At 45.3% G+C, this 23,758-nt stretch overlaps 1 protein-coding gene across 1 annotated transcript in view; it reads right to left on the reverse strand.

The window, feature by feature from the left end:
* Window positions 1–23,758, reverse strand: part of TBC1D1 (TBC1 domain family member 1) — a 203,238-nt gene that overhangs the window by 51,654 nt on the left and 127,826 nt on the right. The window contains exon 12 of the mRNA XM_090266989.1: window positions 21,832–21,971. Within this exon, the coding sequence (XP_090123115.1) occupies window positions 21,832–21,971 (140 nt within the window). The remainder of the gene's footprint in view (window positions 1–21,831; window positions 21,972–23,758) is intronic.

Raw genomic sequence — 23,758 nt, forward strand, 5'->3', positions numbered from 1 at the left:
TTTTCTGCAGGGTGAGGGGAGCCCCGGAGGCCAGAAAGAGCGCTGTGCTTGAGGCGCTCTAGCTCAGAGCCCCCCTTCCTTCTGAATCCACCGCACCTGTGCCATTAACGTGGCACCTGACCTGCGCCGCCAGGTGGCATCTTTGGCATACCAGGCCCTGGGGTAAGACTGGGAAGTGGACTGTCACCCAGTCTAGCTCTGACCCCGTTTTCTCACCCAGCCTGCTCCCTGGACAGAGCAGGAGAGGGGCCTACCCTGCAGCAGGAAGCAGATTCAGAGTGTACTTCCAACCCAACCATTCCACGCAGCGGCCGGGTGGGCACGCCACACACAACGCGATTCCGAGAGCCCAGATTATTGCGCAGTGCCACGCCAGTACCTGATTTATAAGCCCAGCTTCCAACCAAAATCACCAGCACTGTCATTAGATGATAGAAAGGGAAAAAATGACAACAGCTCTGCAGCCTCAAGACAAGAGACAAACACAGGCTTTCAAAATAAAATCAGGTAAAATGCATCAAAGGCAAGAAAGCATTAAGGTCTGTGGAAGAACCAAGAGTCAAGATATAGCTTCTGCCAGACATTTATAACATAGATGAGTAGACATAGTCTACTTAATTGGTACTTACATAACACTTAATGAAGCTTGGGGTGGGAAAGGATCATTTTATTCTCATAAAGTTGTAACCCCCCAATCATTAAGGTTTATGCCACAAAATAGCATTGCATCGATATAAGACAATAACAGAAACCCTCCAGGGTCCTTGAAAGGCTCGGCCCCCCTATCTGCAACCCCCAGCTTTCCAATGCAGAGCCTTGAGCTTCATTCTATTCAAACCCTGCATTTCTCACCCTTTTTCCTCCATTGGTGTTTATTTGTCTCCCTTATTACACTTGAATGCTCCTTTATGTAGCATTAAATCCGCTTTCAACCCAATTCCTAGCACAGTGCTTTGTGTACAAGTGTGCATTCAGAATATCCGTGTGTTAAATAACACACGATACCTTTCTCTCTTTGGGTCCTGGGCAGGGGCTGCATCTTGTATGCAAATTTTGGACTTCCAATAAGAACTATATTAGTGTACCTTGGTGATGTGATGACAAAGACCAGGTTAGAGAGAGAACCACCATCATGAGGGACAGAGGGACAGCTGCTGCAGCCGCAGAGGTCTGCAAGGTGGAGCCGAGTGGCGTCTGGAGTAGGGAGGGGTGAGAGGCACTGCGGGAGGAGAAATACTATTTTCACCTATTTCCCTCTGGCCTTCTCTTGGATTTTCAATGAACACACACAAATGTACCTTCCTTCCCCTATTCTGGGCTTTTGTTAGCATTGCAGTATGTCACCTCCTCGGTCCATAATCACCCTTTTAAAACATCACAATGGGGTGCAGAGTCTGAAGCACCTGAGGCACACCCATGCAGGAGCAAGACCAGACAGTAGCGGGTCACCACCCGGGTCCCACAGAAAGGGGTCCGGTGGGGCGGGCACACAGAGGACTCATCTCCAGGGAGGGGCCCTTGAAGCTATTCAACTAGAAATAAACAAAACCGAGAGCGTCACATCATAGTCCAGTCATTCCCAGGGGCGAGCTGGGGAGCCCTTTGGTGGGAACTCTTGGAAAAGAGGGAGAAAGTAGAAATGGGAAGCAGATGTCCTTAAGGGCCTCAGGGAGGGGCAACTGTGGGGACTGTAAGAAAGAAAGGAGTGACCAAGGAAAAGAATCAGAAGAGAGGGAGGAAAGGTCCCGGAGGCATGACAGGTGATCCCCAAAGGCACGACTGGTGGGCAGGTGATTCACGAAGGCAGCAAGCAAACTTTGGTGGTGGTGGTGGTGGGGGCAGGGGCGGGGCCGGGATTTGCTGGCACCATAGTCCTGCAGTGAGAACTCAGACTTAGCACTGACGAGGGATGAAGTGCTAAAGCCCCAGCCGGTTATAAACTTTGCTGCCCCCGCTCCAGCTGCTTGTGCATCTGTGACTAAAAATTGAACCCCACCCATCCCATTACACAATGCTTATCAGGACATGATCTAAGGCCCCATCCATGAAAGGAAGCCCATGACTTAAAAGTTAGGAAATGCATACTTTTGTGCTTTACGGGGGAGAGGGTTGGGGAAGTCCACAGTATGAAGCAAGAAGTTTAAAATAGTGAACCCAGTTCCTCCCCCAAGGCGACACCACACTCCCTGGGTTTTGCATGGAAATGTGACCTTTCCACCTGGAAAACCCCAGCCTCGCTGCTGGTGGCAGAAGCGCCCATATCCTGACGACGGGGAGAGGAGCACTCTTCTCAGGGGTCCCCAGCTGCTCTCGACAGTGGGAAGCTCAGGTGTTAGCTGTGTTATGTCTGGGGCTCTGATGTTTCAACTAGAAACTGGAAAACAGACTATATGGTCACTAAGATGGCTTCCTTCCCTGAAAATCAGTACACGGATGTTCGTTAAAAGCCTCAATAGACTTCGAACACTTACCTTTCATCTGGTTTGTACAGTGAACACGTCCAGTTCAAATGTTCTTTGAAAATTGTTTTTGTGGTAAGTCAGTTTCTTAAACGTTACCACAGTTTACTTCACCCCAGAGAGTCATTCCAGAGGCGATGTGTCCTCTGAAGCCTCCACTGCCCGTGACTGACGACAGTGTGTCCAGCACACTGAGCTTCCATTCAGACCTAGTGAGAAGTGAGGGACGCCAAGGGCGCCCCGGAAACAACCAAGAGGGGAGAAACTGACTGCTCTGTTTGAAAAACAAAGTATTGTAATTTGGTAACGAGGTACTTAACTGCTGCTGCAAAGGAGGGGGCGCCGCAGAGAAAACCAAGGGTGGCGCCTTAAATTCCGAGGGTCAGCACCCATGGAGATGGGCCCTCCGAGGCCTGACAGTCGGGCGCTCGGTCGCCAGGTCTCACCTCACTGCACTCGTCAACTTCTGGGACATCTTGAAAGCGGCACATTGTCTAACCTTCGGCTGGGATGATTTGAAAGAGTGAGACATCTATGACTAATTTCTTTACAATGACCCTCGGTCTTTTGTCTCTGCCCATGACGGGGGTTTGAAAACAGACTGTCCCCTGTGTCTGCGTCAGTCAGCACGCTTGGACCACAGATGTTCAGCTGCTGGATTCAGAGCAGAGGCTGCTCAGCAAAGAGGAGGAGGAGGAGGAGGGCCTGTCGCCCCAGGTGAGCACCGGGGTGGAGCAGGAGCATCCAGCTTCCGCCAAAGGACCCAGGTTTTCTTTGGCTGTGACTTCAGTGATGATGTGCACTTTGCCAAAAAGCTGAGCCACTGTGCAAACCCCAGCACACTGCCCAGGAGGCCCAGAGAGGTTCTTTTTGGCATCATGAGTGTCCTCCATATGCCACAGAGTCTGTGATTGTCCCAGAACCTCCTCTGGGCTTGTCCTAAAGTCCAGTGATGTTAAAAGAGAAGGTGGGGAGAGGTGGAATTAAGAATAGCTGCTATTTGTGGAGGGAAGTGAGAAGCCAGCTGTTTCTTTAATTTCCTTCCCATCCTATTAGGAGCAGGCCACCTGTACTCTCTCATGAAGCACTAGCTCCCATTTTTTGGGTGCTCCCTCCCTGTTGCCCCAACACCCCTGACTCTGTAAGGTGAGTACTATGACTACGACCGTGTGAGAGCGGAGGCTTCTGTGGCAAGTCTCCCTGGCCAAACAGCTCCGAAATGGAGGAGCCAGGACTGAAGCCTGGACCAGTCTGATTTAAAAATCCATACTCTTCAATTCAGTAACAAAAAGACCCAAATAGCTCATTTAAAAACTGGGCAAAGGACTTGAACACACATTTCTCCAAAGATGACATACAAATGGCCAACAAGCCTATGAAAAGATGCTCAACATCACCAATTATTAGAGAATTGTAATTCAAAATGATAACAAGATACAACTTCACACCCATTAGGACGGCCACTACCAAAACAAAACAAAACAAAACAGAAAACAAGTGTTAGTGAGGATGTGGGGAAACTGACACTCTTGGGCACTGTTGGTGGGAATGTGAAATGGCACAGCTGCTGTGGAAAACAGTCTGGTAGTTTCTCAAAAAATTAAAACTAGAATCACCTTGTGATCCAGCAATTCCACTTCTAGGAACATAGCCAAACAAATTGCAAAAAGGACCTCAGACAGATCTGCACACCCAAGTTCACCGCATCATTATTCACAATAGCCAAAAGATGGAAAGAATATTTATTGGCAGATGAATAAACAAAATGTCGGTTATACCTACAGTAGAATATTATTCACATTGAAAAGGAAGAAAATCCTGTCACAGGCTACAAGGATGAACGTTGAGGACATGATGCTAAGTGAAATAAACCAGTCACAAAAAGAACAATACTGTATGATTTGACCTATATGAGGGATCTAGTCAAATTCACAGAGACACAGTAGAATGGTGGGCGCCAGGGTTAGGGGTTAGAGACCATGGAGCCAAAGTTTCAATTTTGCAAGATTAAAAAGTTCTGCAGACCGACTGCACAACAATGTGAATGTACTGTACTTAACACTACTGAACTATACACTTAAAAATGGTTAAGACAGTAAATTTTATGTTATGTGTTTTTTACCATAATTTCAAAAATTTTTAAAAGCCATACTCTTAACCAGGATGCTACACTGACTCGCTCTAGTCGATCACGTAGTTCTGAAATTATATAAATTATACATAACCATTTCCCCTCACGTGTCCACATTTGCAGAAATAGTCATGGCAATGGGAGTTATCAACGAGCGCAGTTTCACTTTATTTTCCCTCATAACATACCAGGAAAACAAAGGACCACAGGCTGGAATGAGCCAACAGAAAAAAAGCTCCCAGGGCCCATTTTTAAAACTCTGGCAACTCAGAAAGGTGTGCAAAGAAAGAGTCTTGATGTGATCAAGATCTGAGATTCCAGGATATCCTCCCAAAGGTCACACCAATTCAAAAACAAATCCAAAAGTCCCCACCTGCGTCTCCCTGCCTCTGGACACGTGTCCCTCCCAGGCTGGAGGGCCTCCCAGGGCACGCAATAGCCTCACTGGCGTTTGTTAAGCAACACTGCCTCTCGTGGAAGGAGACCGTTACTGCCAGCCCTGCTTCACAGAGGAAGGAGCCCAGGTCGGGTCCCAAGTCCTGAGTGTGCACAGCAACAGTGCTACCCAGAGCCCAGGCCACCCGTCCCCAGGGATCCTTCACCAGCACAGAGCAGGTGAAGGCTCATGTGGGTAGGAAGTTCTTTGAGCCTCCGTCTTCTCACCTGTGAAGTAAGGCACAGACTGAGAATCCCTTGTCTTTCTAACACGAAAAGCTCCAAATAATCTAAGTCATCAAGGACAATTGAGTGAGCTCCACAGACTTAGGGGATAGTATTAGGAATGCTGACTGGAAGTATGTAAGCAAACAAAAGAGCCTTTTTCCCTCAGATAAAAACCAACACAGACACACGTGCCCGACTATGGAGACAGAACTGCACCATTCTGGAAAGAACGGTGTAGCCAAAGGATGGTAATGACGCTGTTTCTGACCCACACCAGGTAAGATGATTACCAATCACAACAAAGGAGCTGTGACAGGTTGCAGGTGGGACACCCAGGGACTGGGGCAGTGGGCTGGAGTTTCCATTCACACAGGTGACCAGAGAACACAAAAGACAAAAGCCCTCCACTGAGAGGCAACAGGGGGCGAGGACCCATGTCACTATACCATTAAACATGGACACCACGTGTTTGCCTTTTCATATCATTGCTGTTACTTCTTCGGGAACCACAGAACAGTGTATTATCAGGAACCTTAAAATGACTCCAACCACAGAAGTGAAACTGGAACAGACTACGTTAGTTTAGAAACAGAACATACTGATCTGGATGAACCTATTGTGGTGGGAGAGGAGCAATCACAGAAGGTAGAATGGAGTGTCTTTCAAGTTCCAGACAGAGAGAAGAAGGTTCCATGGGCGGTTGTATTTCTTAATATATCTTTTATATTCAAAAAAGATCCCCACACTATTCTCTGAAACTATAAACATAACTTACTGAAATTTTATTTCTATTGGAATCAGGGAAAGTTGGACTCTCAATGGGCATTAGACAGCCAAGTGCTCTGGGATGCTCTTGACCCTCTTTCCTGGGCAGGTGAGCAGGCGGTAAGCGGTCCTGGGAGCACAGGTGTCTGAAGAGGACAGCAGTGACAGCAGGAGGGCTCAGAACCAGAAAAACCATTCGAATGAAGACCATGGGGCTCTACCTTTTGAGCTGGATTTCTGTACATTAAGGCCATCATGTTTTCAACTCGTTACTGGCCATGCCAAATTTAATAGTTCCATTAGAAAAAAAGGGGGGGAAATCGCCAAATGATCATCTCTAGATCAAGTCCGCTAGAGAGGAGTGACTTTATAATCAAGCCTGTTTCCAATAAATCTTAATTCTTGCTACCATCAAGATTTGAGACAGAAATGTGTTTCCATTCTGACCTTTAATAAAACTAATATATTTCAAATGTTTCTTTCTTAATGAAAAATTAAGGTTTCCTACTATCAAAAAGTCACTACATTATAAAATTGGAAAAGAGAAAAGAGAAAATATCAGCTATAACCACACCTTCTCACAACTTCTGTAGAAAATCAGAATGTTTTCTGTGTATTTTTTTTCATAGAATAATCAGAGTAGTCACACATAAAAAATAATAATAGTAACCATATTTGGTTACTATTTCAAAATCTACCCTTGTATCCAACAGAAATCAAGCATCAACTATGAACCAAACCCTGGGCCAAGTTCTAGAACTATAACAAGACAGAGTCCCCACCTTTACTGAGCTTAAAATGGGTTTTAGAAATGTGCCCCCCACACACACACCTGCAGGGGCAGGGCAGGAAGCAGATGCAAGGGGCGGGGGGGGCGGGGCGGGGGTCAGGCTCCCTAAGACCAGCCATACACCATGTTTAAGGTCCTGGTGAGCCCAACCGATGACTCACCCATCTTTCCACCAAAAGGATGACCTGACCACCTCTGGCTCCTGAGCTGCATGGTGACTATTTTGCTCTAAGAATCCTGAATTCTTTATTACTGGGTAAACATATGAATCAAATGTCTTTCCTAGCAGATAATCTTTGTCAGAAGGTCAGTAAACATCTATGCAAGTACTTTTGGTAATAAGAAATTTACACACCTACCTACCAATTTTACTTACTTTTGGATAATCATTAACTTAAAAAGCTAGTGAGCACCAGTGACTTTTGCTGGCCCCGTCCCGCTCCTCCCCACGCCCAGACGATATCCTGGGTGGGTCCCTGCTGCCAGGTTGGTACCATGCTTCTCCCTTCCCTCCCTGGGTGGGTGACCATGAGCTGGACCAACCAGCTCTCAAAATCTGGAATAAAACCAGAGGGGCAGTCAGGTAACTAGATGCCTCTGGAGCTAAGAGGTGATACAGACTTGGGGGCTGGCACGACTGGATCTAGTGATGAGCAAGTTGCAAAAGCTGGTATATAGAATAAGGACAGCAAAAGGAAAGAAAAAAAAAAAAGAACTCCATGGTCCCAAAGAGAGGGAGATTCCTTGGTTCCCAACAACCTCCTCATTTCCAGCTCTTACGTTATCTTGATGTCTACAAGCCTCCTTCCGATTAAGCTGCTTGGGTCACTTTATTTCCTGCAACTGAACAATCAGTGATGAAGACAGCCTCACACTCAACTGTTTCTCGAGCATTCCCTAAGCACCGCCTGGGTGCAGTGGGCATTTGCAGATAACTCAGGAGCGGAAATGACTTCCTCTCCCAACAAATGGGAAACCGGCTGAAGAGGCAAGAACAGAACATAACTAGGGAAAAGCAAAAGGGTCAGTGATGCTCCATGAGGTCTGGTTCAATGGGAAGTGAGTGAAATGCAAATCTGACAACCTAGATTCCAGTCCATTCTACCACCGACTTGCCTGTATGACTGTAAGTGGCTCGCCTTCCCTCTCCCAGTGTCAGTTTCCTCATGTGTAAAAGAAAGGATTTGGAAGAGATGGCTTTCAAAATCCCCACTTCCTTTTAGGAGTCCTTGAGAGCATTGGACTTAATGCCTCCTACATATCCAGTTATAATATTTTTAGGAGCCATGTGGGTTGTAGAAAATCTCGCCTGTGCCCAAAGTTTACCACTTCAGTTAGGAGACAACACAACGCAAGCATCGCTCTGAAGGCACTTGTGGTTGAGTGACAGAGTCAGGGCAAAGGAAGACCTCAAAGCATTCTTTGTCCAGAGCAGCGTGTCCCAAAGGACTTTCTGGGATGAGGGAAGCATTGCAGAGCTGGGCTTTCCAATATGGCGGCCACTAGCCATTGGTGGTTCTTGATCACATGAAATAAGGCTAGTGCGAGGAACTAAGTTTTTATTGTGTTTAAGTGCAATTAGTTTAAGATTAAGCTACGCTTAATATTAAATAGCTATATGTGGCTACTGGCTACTGTATTGAACAATATAGATCTGGAGGCCAAGATAAATAACCCCCAGACAAAGAGAGCAGGTCTCCACTAGGGACAAACACAAACCCTTAAAGAACATCAGGAAGGGAGAGGCTGATTATGCCTGAGAGCAAAAAGAAATGGTGACATCCAAAGTGGCCTGAAAGGAAAAGGAAAGTCTGTCACTGTTATTAAGCATTGTGGGTGGGGTGTAGACAGGGGAAGATGAGCAGATTTCTGGAACAAAGAAAACCATCTGTGCAAAGTCGTGGCTGCATGAACAAACACAGCACACCAGGGAGAGGTCAAGCATTCTGCCCAGACAGCGCTGCGGCCCCTCGGCTTGCCACCCCATATCTGTTCTCTCCTTCGTTCTTATAACTATGGATACAGACGAGGTGGCAATGTGCTCAGCTCAAAATCAATGTCTCCAGCTTTCCTTACAGCTTCGTGTGGCCAGGTGACAGACTTTTCGATAGTAAGACCAAGTGGAACTCTACTAGAAATTTCTGCAACAGTTTTTCCTCTTTTGCTTTCTCCTTTCCTGATTGGAACCAGGGGGGAAGCTGAAGGTGGAGCAGCCATCTCATGACCACAAGGCATCCAAGACAATGACACAGAAAAATAGAAGAACTCTGGTGACATCATGGAGCCACTGACCCAGCCTTGCTCTACCATCGTTCAGACTTCTTGTTAATGTAAGAGAAAGTAATCCCTTTTTGCTACACCCATGTAGTGAGATTTCTCATACTGTCAGTTAGACACAAACTCTAATGTCAAATTTGGTACCTGGAGTTGAACCACTGAAAAATGTAGAATTGGCAGGGCAGAGAAAATTAGGCAATGAAAAATGAGGCGGAACCTCCAACAAATGAATGAACATTCTGGTGACTTTGTTATATGCTGGTAAAAACATGTGATCTAACTATGTAGCCGACTGTACATTGGGACATACAGGTATGGCTGAGACTGTAGCATTAGACATTATGGAAGAAAACGTCTAGAGTGTGATACACATTGGTTTCTCCCAGGGAGAATGATGACTCAAACTATACCAGCCATTTTTTAAGCAGCAATAGAAAGAACACTTTGTTAAATCAGGTACCCACACCTACGATCTCCAATCTAAGTCCCACAATTTGAAGCCCTACAGGGCTGGGCTCCCAACCTTTTCTATTAGCCACACCCAACCTGTTCCCCATTAGCACAAGTCCAGGCAGGAGACAGGCTGGTGCCAATAGGAAATTCTCCCCCTCAGTAACTGTATGGGGAAGATGATGCTGAAAATTCCAAAACCAAACCCACAGAGGTCAGATTATAACCTCGCCATCACCAGAACTGTCCTGGCCTGAAAGTTCTCGAGCTTACACACCTGGATAGGAAATGAACCACAACACTTCGACTTCCTGTGGAAAACCTATTTCATATTCTCTCAAGTATAAAATGTATAGTTTGGTACTACAAATTATTTTTCAGAATTATATCTATCATTACAGCGTTCCTACTTTGGTAAATGATGTTTAAAATCTTGTTAGTACTCATTCTGTAAATGTTTTCATTTATATGAAAGTGATAATACAAATTTACTTGGAAAAGATCCATTCACAAAAAAAACCCGTGCAGTTTAAAGCATCCCTTGACTTTATCTCAGGATTTTAAAAATCCAGAGCTCACCGACTGCTAACAGTTGGGATTCTGGGGCTGACAGCTCATGTCTGGTAAGAAGGCAAGGCTCTACCACCTCTGGGAGATAGACATGCTTTCATTTAAATAAATAAAATCAACAGAAACTATTCAACTAGAAAAACTCTAATTCCCTTTTAAAAAATCAGGATTACCAAAAATTAACACTCAAAACGTATGTTCTATTAGTGAAAGTTAACATTTAATTCTAGAATGTTTGCAACATAAAAATTGTTCTTTCACTCTAACACAGCCTATCACCCCACCAACACTAATTTAAGTGAGTAAACCAATCAAAACTCTTGATACTTTATTCCTAAAGCTGTCAACAGTGCAATGCTGTGATTGAGAGACTGGATTTAGAGTCACACCAAATCGTAGTCATGTGAACTAAATGCTGTGGGAACATCTAGGCTCATCACTAAAATAATGAGCAGTAGTACCTCCTGCATGGAGTCCACAGGAGGATTATCATCTGACCGTGAAAGTGCAAACACTGAATGCTTAATATATAAGGTTAATTACAATGGCTATTTTTCATACTTGATTCATTTTATTGCGGTAAAAATAGAATTTGTTGCCTCTTTCATAATCTGCCATAAAACACACTACTACTTTTCAACCTACTTATTTTACTAACAACAGTTCAGGGCTTTTTTGGTTGGACTTAAAATTAGAATCGGCTGCATGCATCCTTGGCTATCAACAGCTGCAGCTGGAGAAACTGAAAGGACCTCAAGGTATGGTCTTCAAAACTGCAGCATCAGCATCAGCATCACCTGGGAACTTGGAGAAATGCAAATTCTCAGGCTTCCCCAAGAGAATTCCACCTCTACACTCAGAAACGTTAGGGGTGAGGCCCAGCGATCCGTGTTCCTCAAGGTCTCTGAGCGACTGTGGGAATACTCAGTTTGAGAACAGTTGAAAGAAATGTAGCCTGAGCCAATGCCACTAACCTGTGGCCCTGTGGCTGCCCCTTCGGGATGGGGACAGCTGGAAGAACCCTGATAAAGGTTCTCCCTCACTGCCCGCCTTCTCAGGTGCTTCTGAGGGCAACACAGATTCCCCTGCACCTTCCCTCTCCAAAGCCAGCCAGCAGGGGAGCTTGGTGCGGGGAACCAAACCTCCCCCATTGGTCTAACCATCCTCATGGTCAGAATCACAAGTATTAACTAAAAGCCCCCAGAGAAGAAGGTTCCATGCCAGCTCACCCTTAAAACCCTTTCTTAATGCATGTACATTAAAGTCATACCAGCACTGTTCCTAACAGCCAACAGGTAGAAGCAACTCCAATGCCCATTACCTGGTAAATGGGCAAAATGTGTTTGAGGTCTACATATACAGTGGAATATTACACAACCATAAAAAAGAACGCAGCCCTGATACATGCTACAGGATCAGTCTTGAGAATGTTAATGCTCGGTGGAAGAGGCCACATACAAAGGACCACATATTGCATGACCCTATTTATGTGAAGTGTTCAGAACAAGTAAATCTATAGAGACATATAGAAAGGTTAGTGGCTACCTAGGGGTTAAGGGGGGAGAGTAATGGGAATGACAGCCATGGGCTTCTTTCTGGGGGGACAAAAATGTTTTAAAATTAGATGATGATGATGGTCGTACAAGCCTGTGAATATAGAAAAAACGTACAGTTAAATGAGCAAATTGTACAATATATGAAATATCTCAACAAAGCTGTTTTTTTTTTTTTTTTTTTTTTAAATTGTGCCTTCCAAGGACTCCTTCCTCAAAGCTAATCTAACCTCCCTGGCAGTACTGTCAGGTCACTTAAGTAAGCCGGAGGGTAGCAGAGAACAGCTGGAGGGCAGCAGAGAACAGCGGGAGGGTGGCAGAGAACAGCGGGAGGGTGGCAGAGAACAGCTGGAGGGTAGCAGAGAGCAGCTGTGAAGCTCACCAGGAGGAGGGCATGGAGGCAAACAGGAATCCAGGATGCAATATTTAAGGAGGCACCATTCTCAGGGCCTTGTAAATGCAGGGTCAGGACCTGCAGGGCCCTGAAAGTGAGCACCTCCTTAAATTTTATACGCAGGGTGCCTGCTTGCCTCACCCCAGTCCTGCCCTGATTTTGAGATTGCTTCAAGTTCAGATATGTCTACAGATTTTATCCCCCTGAGACTATTTTCAAACTACCTACGTCAATGGCTCCCTAGTGCCTGCGATGAAAGTTCAAAGGTAACAAATCAAGATTTTGACTGCAGACTTTCCCTTTGCCATGGCACAGGCACAGGCTCTGGAGTTAGCGTAGCCCTAGGAGGAACTGCCTGCCAGCGAGGTTGCTGGAAGAGGGGATTTACACCCTTCTGAGCCCAGGGCCTCCAGGGCCCAAGTCCTCAGCCGGCAGCACTTCCCACCAAGCACCAGAGGTTGAGATGATATCTTTGGATCACAGAGGACCCTCACCTCCAGCCTTTGCACCAAGTGTAAGGACTGACTATAATCACCAATGGTTGATAGGAAAAGCTCAATCAGGTCTAAATCACAACTGTCATCAGGCACAAAAACAGCAAACTGAAGTGAGATCTTGCCCTTTACTGAGGTTTCCCCAAAGTCTGCAATGATGTGTCAAGAAGCACAATAAAGGGAAAAAATCTAGTAGCTTCAAACTACAGAAATCCATCAAGAATCAGATTCCTGGCTTGTGATATTTTATCTTGAACCTGGTCTTTAGTCACCGCAGAAGAGCAAAGCTATATGGAAAATAAATTACAAACAATCTTAAAAAGCCATGTGTTTCTGGCAACAGACCATTTTTTTCCCCCTCTCTTATTTTGCCCACCCCCTAAAACACTGTAGAAAAATAAAGAAACACATCTTGATTTAGAAGGTAGCTCTCCATTCAATTAAGTCACAAATGAGCGAGCAAAAACAAGACCCGAAACAAAAACACAGAGGAAGAAGAAAGAAGAAGAAAGCACATTTTTCTGGGATTTTAAAGAAAAGCAGGGCCATCAAGACACAGACGCCACAGGAGCAACACTGCCATCAAGTGGTGACAGCGCCCCAAGTCACCCTCTGATGTCTATAAACTAGTGGTCTGCCTCAGGGCAGCAATCAGGATGATTTGGGGGAGTTTAAAAGAAAAAGAAAAAAAATCACGCTCAGGCCTCATCAGGAGGCAGAGAACCAGAGGGGTAGGTGTAGCCACATTTGAAAGGTCTCCCCAGCCCACGCTGGTGCACAGTGGAAGCTGAGAACCAGGGATCAAAACGCAAGCTATCTCCACGATGCTCAATTTTCCAGTAAAGTTTTACGTGTGTAATTATTCTGCTTACAGCATCCGTTAATATTTCCCAATGGCATAGAAACTCTTGAAAATTTGGCTATGTACCACACAAATAAATCACAGTGTCTACATTTTTACAATATTATAAAGAAGTCATTATAAAAACTCGGACTATATTCCTTAGTTTTGCTGTTGCTATTTACATTTAATATCTAATCCAATAGATTTGACCTCATCAGAAATTAGGCAGATTGACACAGCCACACTCACAACATAAAAACCCTTAAAACTTTAGTTTCAATGGGCTATTTGCTTATACACTGGGTTTCAAATCAATAAGTCTTACCTACATTAGATGGGTTTTCCTTTTTTTTTTTTTAACAAGACATAATAAATCCTGAACACTTTCATTGTTGAAATGCTTACACGCACGATATAATCTACGATGCTTCAGTGAAAGGCATGAGGCTGGGACTAATGCCGCTCCTTGACACACAGAGGTAAATAAAGCGGTTGACCTCCACCCCATAGTTGAGAGTTACCTAAAAAATGATTTCTTAACAAAAAAGAACAAACTTTTGTATGACACACTAGGAAAAAAAAGCCGTGGAGCAGTTCACTACCAAACATGTAGTTGGAAGTCCATTTTCAGTTTTTGCAAGCCTGACAATCAAGTTCGAGCCTGTAGCGAAGAAAACAAACACAGCGCACTCTGGGCCCTCGATGCCACCAAGGGGCAAAGCGTACCCGGAAAACAGAATGGCCGAGAGAGGCAGACCCAACCCCCCACCATGCCTGGTTTCATCTGAAACTTTATCATGAAGTTCTTCTGTGTCCCTATTTTTTTTTTTTTCACTGTATTTTCCCAACCAGACTAACTCTTTCTCCAGGCAGCACAAATCTTTTCAAAAAATGGCACTGATGACCCAGATTTACTTGAGGTTCGTGACACCGGGGAGGCTCCTTGGGTCACCTAGAGTGAGCAGAACGGCAGAGAAGAGCGCAGAAGGAGCCCTGCTCCTGGACTAGAAGGGCGGGGCTGGATGTCGGGGACCGCTTGCCCTAAGCCCTGGCCACGCGTGATGGACCAGCACCATGGGCGAGCCTGTGAAGAGTGGAGACCCTCTGACGCCCCCGGGCCCCCTGCACCAGCATCTGCTTTTTCTCCGGATCCCCGGCAGACTCCAAGCACACGAGTCTGTTAAGTGCTGCCCCAGACCGTGCCCTGGAGAAAGCCACGTCACCCCCAGCTGTGCTCACGTCTCCATCTGCGGGACAAGAGTAGGGCACCCGCCTTATGTTTGGTGCAGGCCTGTGGTGGCTCTGCAATGGCAGTGGGGTTCTGAAAACAAGACGGGGCCCCTGTACAGCCACCAACATCACTGTCCTCGACTCAGAGGATAATTGTGTCTGCCCTCACCTTCTACAAAAGCAGCCTGAAACACACCCAGCCTTCAGCGGCTCTGCCCTGCGAGAGATTTGATGGAACCCCCACCACACCACCCTCTATGGAGTTTATAGCTCCTGAAGTACGAAACTTTCAGACTCAGCATCACACAAAACGTTCACCCAAAGAACCCACTATGCAAAGAAAAGAGAACACACGTCCCTGGGGTTTCTGGGGCAACAGCTACAAGTGGCCACTGCAAACTTAAAGCATCGCCTCAGCCTCTGCTTTAAATCTCAACAACCACACGGCTTTGAGCATTCTACTTGATGATCTGCCTATGTTCGGTTTATGACAAAGACATTTGTCTCACCGAGTCCTCAGGTGCACACTGGTGGTTCCCCTATGTGTCGTCCAGTTTTTTACCTCAAGGCAGTGATGCTGTGCACCTGCCCTACCAGCCAAGAAGCACAGACCAACTCCTCCGAAGTTCAGAATGAACACCGTCCCTCCCAGACTCTGCCAGCTTCCAGTGGGAATTCCTACAAGGGGCCAAATGGTCTCTGCTGAATGAAGAAAAACAGGGTCCCGTCAAGGAACTAGTACAAGTGACCCATGGACGTGGACAACAGGGTGGGGATTGACTGTGGGAGTGGGGGGATTGGGCAGCAGAGAGCAATAGGGGAAAACTGGGACAATTGTAATAGAAGGACAGTAAAAAAAGATATTAAAAAAAACAGTTTGGGATTTGGGAATGTTTGTACTGGTCCTACAAGCTGGTCCAACAAGACTGTCTATAAGTATGGCCCATATATAAGTAACTTTCTAAACTGCCTACCTTCTTGAGATACACTTCTAAAATGTAAAATTCAGATTTTGTATGTAGCAAGCTACATACCTCTGAGTAAATGACAGGCTGATTTTGAGACAGTATTTGCCCAGTCTAACCTCTCCACCTCTATCCCCGACTTTGTATTTTCCTTGTTTACTTGGAGCTGCACTTCTTACTAACATTCCTCTGTCCAGATTTTGGTCCATCTATTTCTCCTTCCCTTGTACCCTTATCACTATGTTAACACCACGGTTTTTAAATTACTGGTTGTTTCTTTTGTTAGTATTTTCCAAGTGGGATGAAATGGATAGGACAATACAAATATCCCTGCCTCGCTTCTTAGCTTGAATAAAGGTTAAAGGTTTCCTGTCTGTTTAACTGAAGTCTGCACCCCCAGAATATAAACGTAAAACAGTTCCAAACAGTCACTCTGATGATCCGAAACACTTTAAAAGCACTGTTAAGTGTTCCTTACAAGCACACTTCTATGTCCTTCAGGTCCAAGTCAGAGCTTGAGCTGACCAAAGTGACCGGCAGCAGACACCTGGGCTGCACACGGGTCCAGCCACTAAGGAGACAGAACTACTCTGGGTCCACCTGGTCCCAGAACACCGTGGAGGACACTGCCATCTCTGTGCATTACACACAGGGAGCAGGAAGTGACAGAGCATGAAGAAGCCTGATTTGGGAGAAGAAAATTCACAGATATTAGAGAATCAACCTCCCTCCCTGGTGTATTCCAATCCCAATGCTAACAGGGAAGGAGGGCAGGCAATTGACTGAAGGAAAGTCCATACATTAAAATGCTCAGAAACAATAAAATCTTAAAAAAAAAAAAAAATAGGCCCTGCCTGGTGTGGCTAGGTGGATCAAGCATCAGCCTATGAACCCAAAAGTGGCAGGTTCAATTCCCAGTCAGGGCGTATCCCTGGGTTGTGGGCCAGGTCCCCAAGTGGAGGCACACAAGAGGCAACCAGATGATGTGATGTTTCTCTCCCTTTCTCCCAACCTCCTTTCTCTCCATCTCTCTCTCTCTAAATAAAATTTTTTTAAATGCTCAGAAATGTGTTGGTGCCAGGTCGACGGAGACTGTGGATAGACTGAGAATACATGCCCAACACAGAGGCCCACAGGGAACCTCCACAGCAGGACGGGGATATACACACACAGAGTCACCCCAGCGGGCACGCTGTCATGTCTGGCTGCAGCCCAGGCCTGAGTGCCATTCAGAGCATGAGCTTTGGGACATGGACCCATGAGCTCCACTACTGTCCCTTGTCACCCACTAGCGCTGTGGTTTGGGGAAAGTGATTTGAGCCACTCCATGACTCAGGTCCCTTGTTTGTAAAACGGATGCAATAAAAATGCCGACCGTCATCAAACTGACTGGGAATGAAAGGAAATAATTCAAGGGATTGTTATTTTTTATTATTAAAATAATTAATTAATCATTTATTTATTAAAAAAAGAAGAAGAATATATGAAAGGGTAAAGCGGGAGAGCTTGTATGTACAAACCATGGGCATGGATTTGGGGGGGGCGTTGCTGGGGGAGGGGGGTGCTGGGTGGAGGGTAGCAAAGGGGAAAAATTGGAACTATTGTAACAATATAATCAATAAAATATACTTAAAAAAAAGAAAGGAAATAATTCATGTAAATCACTTGCCATAAATAAGGTCCTAATAAGTGATTATTATTATATAAATGTAGTCTTAAATGCTTTAATTCTCTCTCTTCTCTCTCTCATACACAAAGTACCTATAATATAATAAAAAATTTCAGACAGCATTTCTTAATTTCAATAAGAGAGCAGAAAAGACAAGTGTCTATGGAGAAATAGGAGAAAGAGGAAGAAGTTAAGAAATAACCAATGAACAAATATTAAGTTTGTAAGAATCTGAGCAATTTAGTCGCCGTCCATGAAAAGTCATTAAGCCTGTGTTGACAGGAGGAACATGATAAAGATAAGGAGTAAGTAAATGCCAGCGTACGTTACAAGGAGCCGAGTGCTGAGGGGAAACTCAGGATAAGGAGACTAGGAGTGTCTGGCGACAGAAGGGGAGGTGCAATTTGAGACAGAGGCCAGACAGGCTTTTCGGGGAGGTGATTTAAGCAGTGATCTGGAGCAAGGGAGGCAGTTCGTCATGGGGACATGGGAAGAAGGGCCTTGCAGGCAGAAGGAACAGCTTGTGCAAAGGCTTTAAGTAGGAGCATATGAGGTGAGGGTGCAGGGCCCAAGCAGGAGTCCTTGTCAGAGAGGAAAGGTGGGCGAGAGACATCACGACAGTCGCCTCGTGCCGCCTGGGCTGCCTCAGGACACCTTCCTGACAGTAGCTGAGAAGTCTGGGGCCTGAGGCATCAGCGATGGTTATGGACCAGGAATAGCGGCAGCGGTATCTATGTATGGCCCTGTCGTGCTCAGCCCATTCATCAATTACTTACAGATACAGACAACAGGGCCCGGCACCATTACACAGCTCTCACGACATACTGATCATGAGTCAAGTGTCAAAATCATCCCAGATGGACTGACTGGCTGAGACCGATGCTGTAACATTTCTTAAGTACAAACTGTCTCTGACAAAAGCTTTTTAAAAACCTCTCCAGTGCAGCTAGAGATCACTCTAACTTTTAAATAAGGGTTCGCGGCCAAAGGGACAACATACTGAAAGAGTCAAGACTAGGTGATGATTACTGAGAGCAGAGACTGATTATGAAGGCGGCCCTGCACTGAGAGAGCAGCGGCCGCTGGGTGCGCGCAGAGGGTCCCTGCAAGGGCCGGAGACCCTGGGGGCGCCGTGCGGGGTGCAGGGCCCACAGGGACAGTGTGCTCAGAGGATGGGGCTCAGTAGGAAAAGGGCGTGAGGGCTGAGGGGCACGCAGTTAGCCTGGCGAGGAGCATTAAAGCAAGCAGCTGCTTCCACGACCACCTGCCACCTGAAGAACAGGAAGTGGAAGCAAGTGTCTTCTCTGTGGCTCCAGAGACCAGAACGGAACCACGGGCTCAGGAGACAGCGAGCAGGAAAGTTTGTGCGAAAACTTAGAACTGTTCTAAAACGGGGCAGGCTGTTTTATAGTCATCCGTGGCCTTCCTACATTCCCAGCCACTGCACCAAGCGTTTTCAGTGCGTTATCATTACACACTATACATTTAATTACATCAAACACATATATCACACTTCGATCTCCACGGCTCCCTGTGCGGTACAGCTACAGCAGTACTGGGGCGCTACTTGTAAACACCGCAACTCCACTTCAGCTGTTATTGCTGTTCTGTTGTCTCCGCCACAAATCACAGCTCAGTTCCCTCTCCTGGGCTTCCCTCAGGTGCCCCCTCTCCACCCTTCCCAACTGTGCCCACACCCCTCACCCCCACCCGCCCCCAGCAGGGCGTCGCCAAGGACCTGGGAGGAAGAGCCCTCTGCAGCAGGTGGGCCTCTCCACTGCGGCAGGGGAAGAGTGACGCACGGCCATTCTGCCCGCGCCGGTGGTGAGAGAAATCAAGCCCCGAGCCACTCAGCGCAGTAGCTCCACTGAGGGGCGCCACCGGACTGGAAGGTGCGGGCAGCGTGCGGGCTCCATGGCGCCCCCTGGTGGAGAGCCGGAGGTAAGAGCAGCGTAGGGCTGGGAGCACCAGAGGGACTTCCACAGGGTGGGAGGTGACTTTCTTCTCTTCACTGATTATCTTTTTAATCTGATCAATTCTGAAAGCCTTTTTTTCCTCTTAAAGTTAGTAAAAAGGTAATTTTCTCTTATCTCAATCAGTATGGCAGGAGGCATAATCAATCCTGGGTCATAGGTGAGAAATATAGACAGCTCATTCCAGTTTCGGGCTCCTGAAGTAAAAAGCTGAACAAAAGGGTCACCGGTTCGATTCCCAATCAAGGCAACATGCCTGGGTTGCCGGCCAGGTCCCCAGCTGGGGGTGCAGGAGAGGCAACCACACACTGATGTCTCTCTCCCTCTTTCTCCTTCCCTTCCTCTCTCTCTAAAAATAATTTTTTTTTTTAAGCTGGTATTGGAACACAGTCACTCTACTCTGGATTTCACAAGAGGCCCCGAAATGACCACTCCATCACCTTCGTGACTACCTCCCACCCTCCCACGCTGAAGAGGACAGCTCTCTGCCTTGCTGCCAGTGTGTGAGTGACCTGGTGGTCCTGTCAGGTGGGAGCTGGGTCCTCTTCTGAGTACCGTTTCCATCAGGGGTTGGGCAATACCAAGCGCTCCGTTCTCAGTTCTCAGGAGGCCAGGGTTCTGGAGCGTCTGCTCGGGGCTCTGACCTCTGGGACAACAAACCATTCTCCCATCTCATTCACTCCAAGCTTTTGCCCAGCTAGGGCAGCCAGTTCAGAATTCACCAAAAATCCCTATCAATGGCAAATACCATAAATAAGAATGCAATTTGGAGTTAGATACTCATCTCTTACAATATTCCCAAGCTACAGCGATTAAAAAGAAAAGCTTCCGGAAAGAGAATGCAGACACAAATTGTAGCTCGCTTCCTCCTTCCCTTTTCCAGTGCTTCTGCCCCCTGTGACAACACCAGGGCCTGCTCCTCCCTGCAGCTCACCACCCGTTCCACTCGCCCGTTTTATCACCGCAGCTTCTCCAAAGAAGCACACATTTGCCAGAACTAACTTTCTGACTCAGGCCCCCATACACCCACTGGGAGACGCCAGTGCCAGACCAGAACTTCGCCACCCTTCCAAACACTCAGGAAAAGACAGACGCTGGGAGCAGGCCTGCAGAAGCCACCAGCCATTTCTTGGAGGCTGGAGCTGTCTGCCAGGGGATGTCCAGTGTATGTATAAGTCGGGTGTTTTCTATAATGGCCACCCTCGCAGACTTGGCTTAGAAGTCGAGAAAGGACAGAACTGGGTCACACAATCTAGGCCACTGTTTTCTCCAACATAAAAATGAAATCTTTAATACTAAACTTTCTAAATTGATGCAAATTGAGATAACTCAACTTTCTGAAAAAAACTGTTCAATCTCACCAGTCTTTCTAGTGTTCCTTTCCATGACTCCTGCTGGAGAACAACAGAACAGGAAGCCTAACATTGGTGCCCCAGTCTCAATAAAGGTAACCAAAATAACTTTATCACTGTACATCTGACATGCCCTCAGGTTTCCAAAGTACTTTCATCTGTATAATTTAATGTAATCCCATGAGATAGGAAGAACCAACATTACTATGACTGCTTTATGGCTAAAAGAACTAAGTATAAGTGACGTTATATGATTTATGTCACAAAACTAGCAGAGTCCAAACCAGGCTCTTGTTTAATTTGGCAGAGGATTCATTTTTTTAAATTAAATATTAATGAGAACTCTGGGGGAAGGAGGGTAAGAATGGGGAAGAGAAGAAACAAGAAAGAGGGGTGCAGGGTGAAAAGAGTATGTGTGTGGGGGGTAGGGGCAGAGGTCCTACCCCACGGCAGGCGTATGGAGCCTAGCCTCAAACTCTTCGGTTAGCCTGTGCTGCTTCCTAAGGGACACACAGTGTGTGTCAAGGGACAAGAGTGAATCCACATTACAAACAATCTGAGGAGCTCAAGTAATCTTTGCAGGTCTATTATTTGCTTCACTTTTTAAATATTTTTTGATTAAAGCACATTAATGTCAACACTGTTGAAAGTTTATGCTATCACTGTGCAGAAAAAAATATTTAGTCAAAAGAACTGCACTGAAATTCATTTTTACAGCACAACACAACATAAGACAGGTTTCAGCATATTTTCCATTTTTTTAGGGGCACAAGAAGGATAAGAGGACAGAAGATGGTCCTCCCATGACTCCAGATTGAGTGACAGCAACAGACTACACACAGCACTCCAAGTGTGACCAGAGTACTGGGAATGGGGTAGGTCTCAGAGAGGGAGGACAGACAAGGTTGGGGACACAGGAGAAGGGAAGGAGGGAAGGGGGAGTGTCAGGCTAGGCCTGTCAACATTCCTGTGGGCAGGGTAGAGAATGATCACAGAAGCTTGGCAGAGACACCATTTTTGACGCAAGGGGTTGCAAGCTGCGGAGTCCTGTTACAGGTTTCCATGGAATCTGGGGGTCCTCTGAAAATAGTGATAGGCATTGTCATTTGAGCTTCTTAGCCGGGGAGCTTTCAGATCAGGGGATGCTTATGACTTGAAATCCCATTTCACCTCTTCTTCCACCAAAGTACTTTTGTTACAGGTAAAAGTCACACCAGAAGCTAGCAGTTTTAAGTTCAGGGGTGGGCCTTACCTTCGTATCTGCTGGGAGTATCACTCGCTTTCTGTGGGGTGGCCACGCGGAGGAATATCTGCTGCCTCCATGAGTGTCTCCTGGTCCTTACTGGGGTCCCACTGATGTCACCGTGATGATTGGCTTTGGATTCCAAATCCCTAAAATTACAAGATAATGAATTTATAACTGATGAGGAGATATAATCAGGTGTTTTAGTTTGGCTTTTTTTTTTTTTTTAAACAGCACTATATTACAAATTATCTTTGTAAAAGAAAATATAATTAGATAATTGCAGAAGTTAAATCAAACACAAAGTGGATCAACATTCCTAAAGCACTGCTTTCTTATAGGATGCTTTTCATAAAAAGGGTAAGATTTCATGGCCCTAATTTATTTCTATTGTAAAAAGATGTCAAGAAATATGCTTGACAGATCCTTAGCTTGCAATTGGGCCTCTCCTGGTGCCACTTCATATAAAGAGAAACTTCCGAAAGGGGCGCTGTCACCAGGGCCCCAATCTTCCCTGGTTTGTCTGTGGGAATATTATCTCAGAACAGGCCTGTGTCTCGTCTCCACAGATCACCACAAAAAACAAAAAAGTTAAATTACACAGCACTGTCAAGGCAATAATTAGACAGTCACTTGCTGATACAGAGTATATTTATCAATAAACATAACACCCAATCATGGTAATGTTCCCCCTGTAGGCAGGACAACTTGGAGAAGCCCTTATATTTTACAAATCAGTGTATATATACAGGGGTGGGCAAAAGTAGGCTTAGAGTCATTCATATGGAAAATAATATAATAATTAATAAATAATAAGACAAGAATAAACTGTTTTGTGTGCTCACAACTGTAAACCTACTTTTGCCCACCACACACACACACACACACACACACACACACACACCACTAAGCAGTCACTTGAACTTATAGATCAGACATCCAGCCATGTGCTCACTATCTCCGAACACAGCTATCACTTAAGAGAACTGGTTAAGACTTTCTTTAATCTTCTGAAAATAACAACATAAACTAATAAACTGATCCTTGTCAAAATTAGAACAGATCGACTATACATTTTTTAAAATGACATTCAGTAAGAAAAATGTAAAAGAAAGAAGATACAACAGATTTAGCTAAAATGATTCTTTAAATGGCAAAAGAATAGCTGAAAATCCCTGCATATCTAATAATTCAACACTTTCACCCAGGCTTGAGATATCTATATTAAACCCTACCTTTTTGTGTTCATAAAGTCAGAGGTGTTATTTTCATCTACGGGAGCCAGAAATTTTAGAAAATTTGGCACAGAGGAAGAAGAATGAAGTTTTTTCCGCAGGGCATTACGGTAGGAGATGCTGAGAGTTTGGTTGAAAAAAGAGTTTAGGATAAAGAAATACAAACATACAAAGTGTAAAACAGCTTTGAAATAAAAGAAACATCTTAGTTTTAATGCTAAGAAAATTAAACTAGGTAAGAAATTTAAAAGTTTACAAATGAGATTTAACTTTTATTTTTCAGTTAATAAAACTCCAATTTAAATGAATGGAATCAATGAATTATTTTAAAAACATCAGTCCATTCAGTTATGCAAAATGAATAAATTCTAGACATCCGCTATACAGTAATATTGTACCTAGAGTTAACAATACTGTGTTGCATACTTTAAATATATGTTAAGAGGGTAGATCTCTTGATAAGCACTTGTACCACAATAAAAGAAAATGAAAACAACAAAAAATAATCAGTCCATCTTCCAAAATGACTCTTTCTTTCAAACTGGAAAAATAATTTTCCTAAATTAGTGAGGGAGTTTCTGATGTGGCACAATCTGTAGAGTAGATGGTCGAACATGATATTGCTAATGTGTGTGTATGTGTACGTGCGTGTGTGCGTGTGTGTGTACTGGGGAAGAGGAATGTGAAAATAAGTATACCAA

This window comes from Furipterus horrens, unplaced genomic scaffold (genome assembly GCF_987537825.1).
Source record: "Furipterus horrens unplaced genomic scaffold, mFurHor1.1.pri manual_scaffold_2, whole genome shotgun sequence".
NCBI classification, from domain to species: Eukaryota; Metazoa; Chordata; class Mammalia; order Chiroptera; family Furipteridae; genus Furipterus; species Furipterus horrens.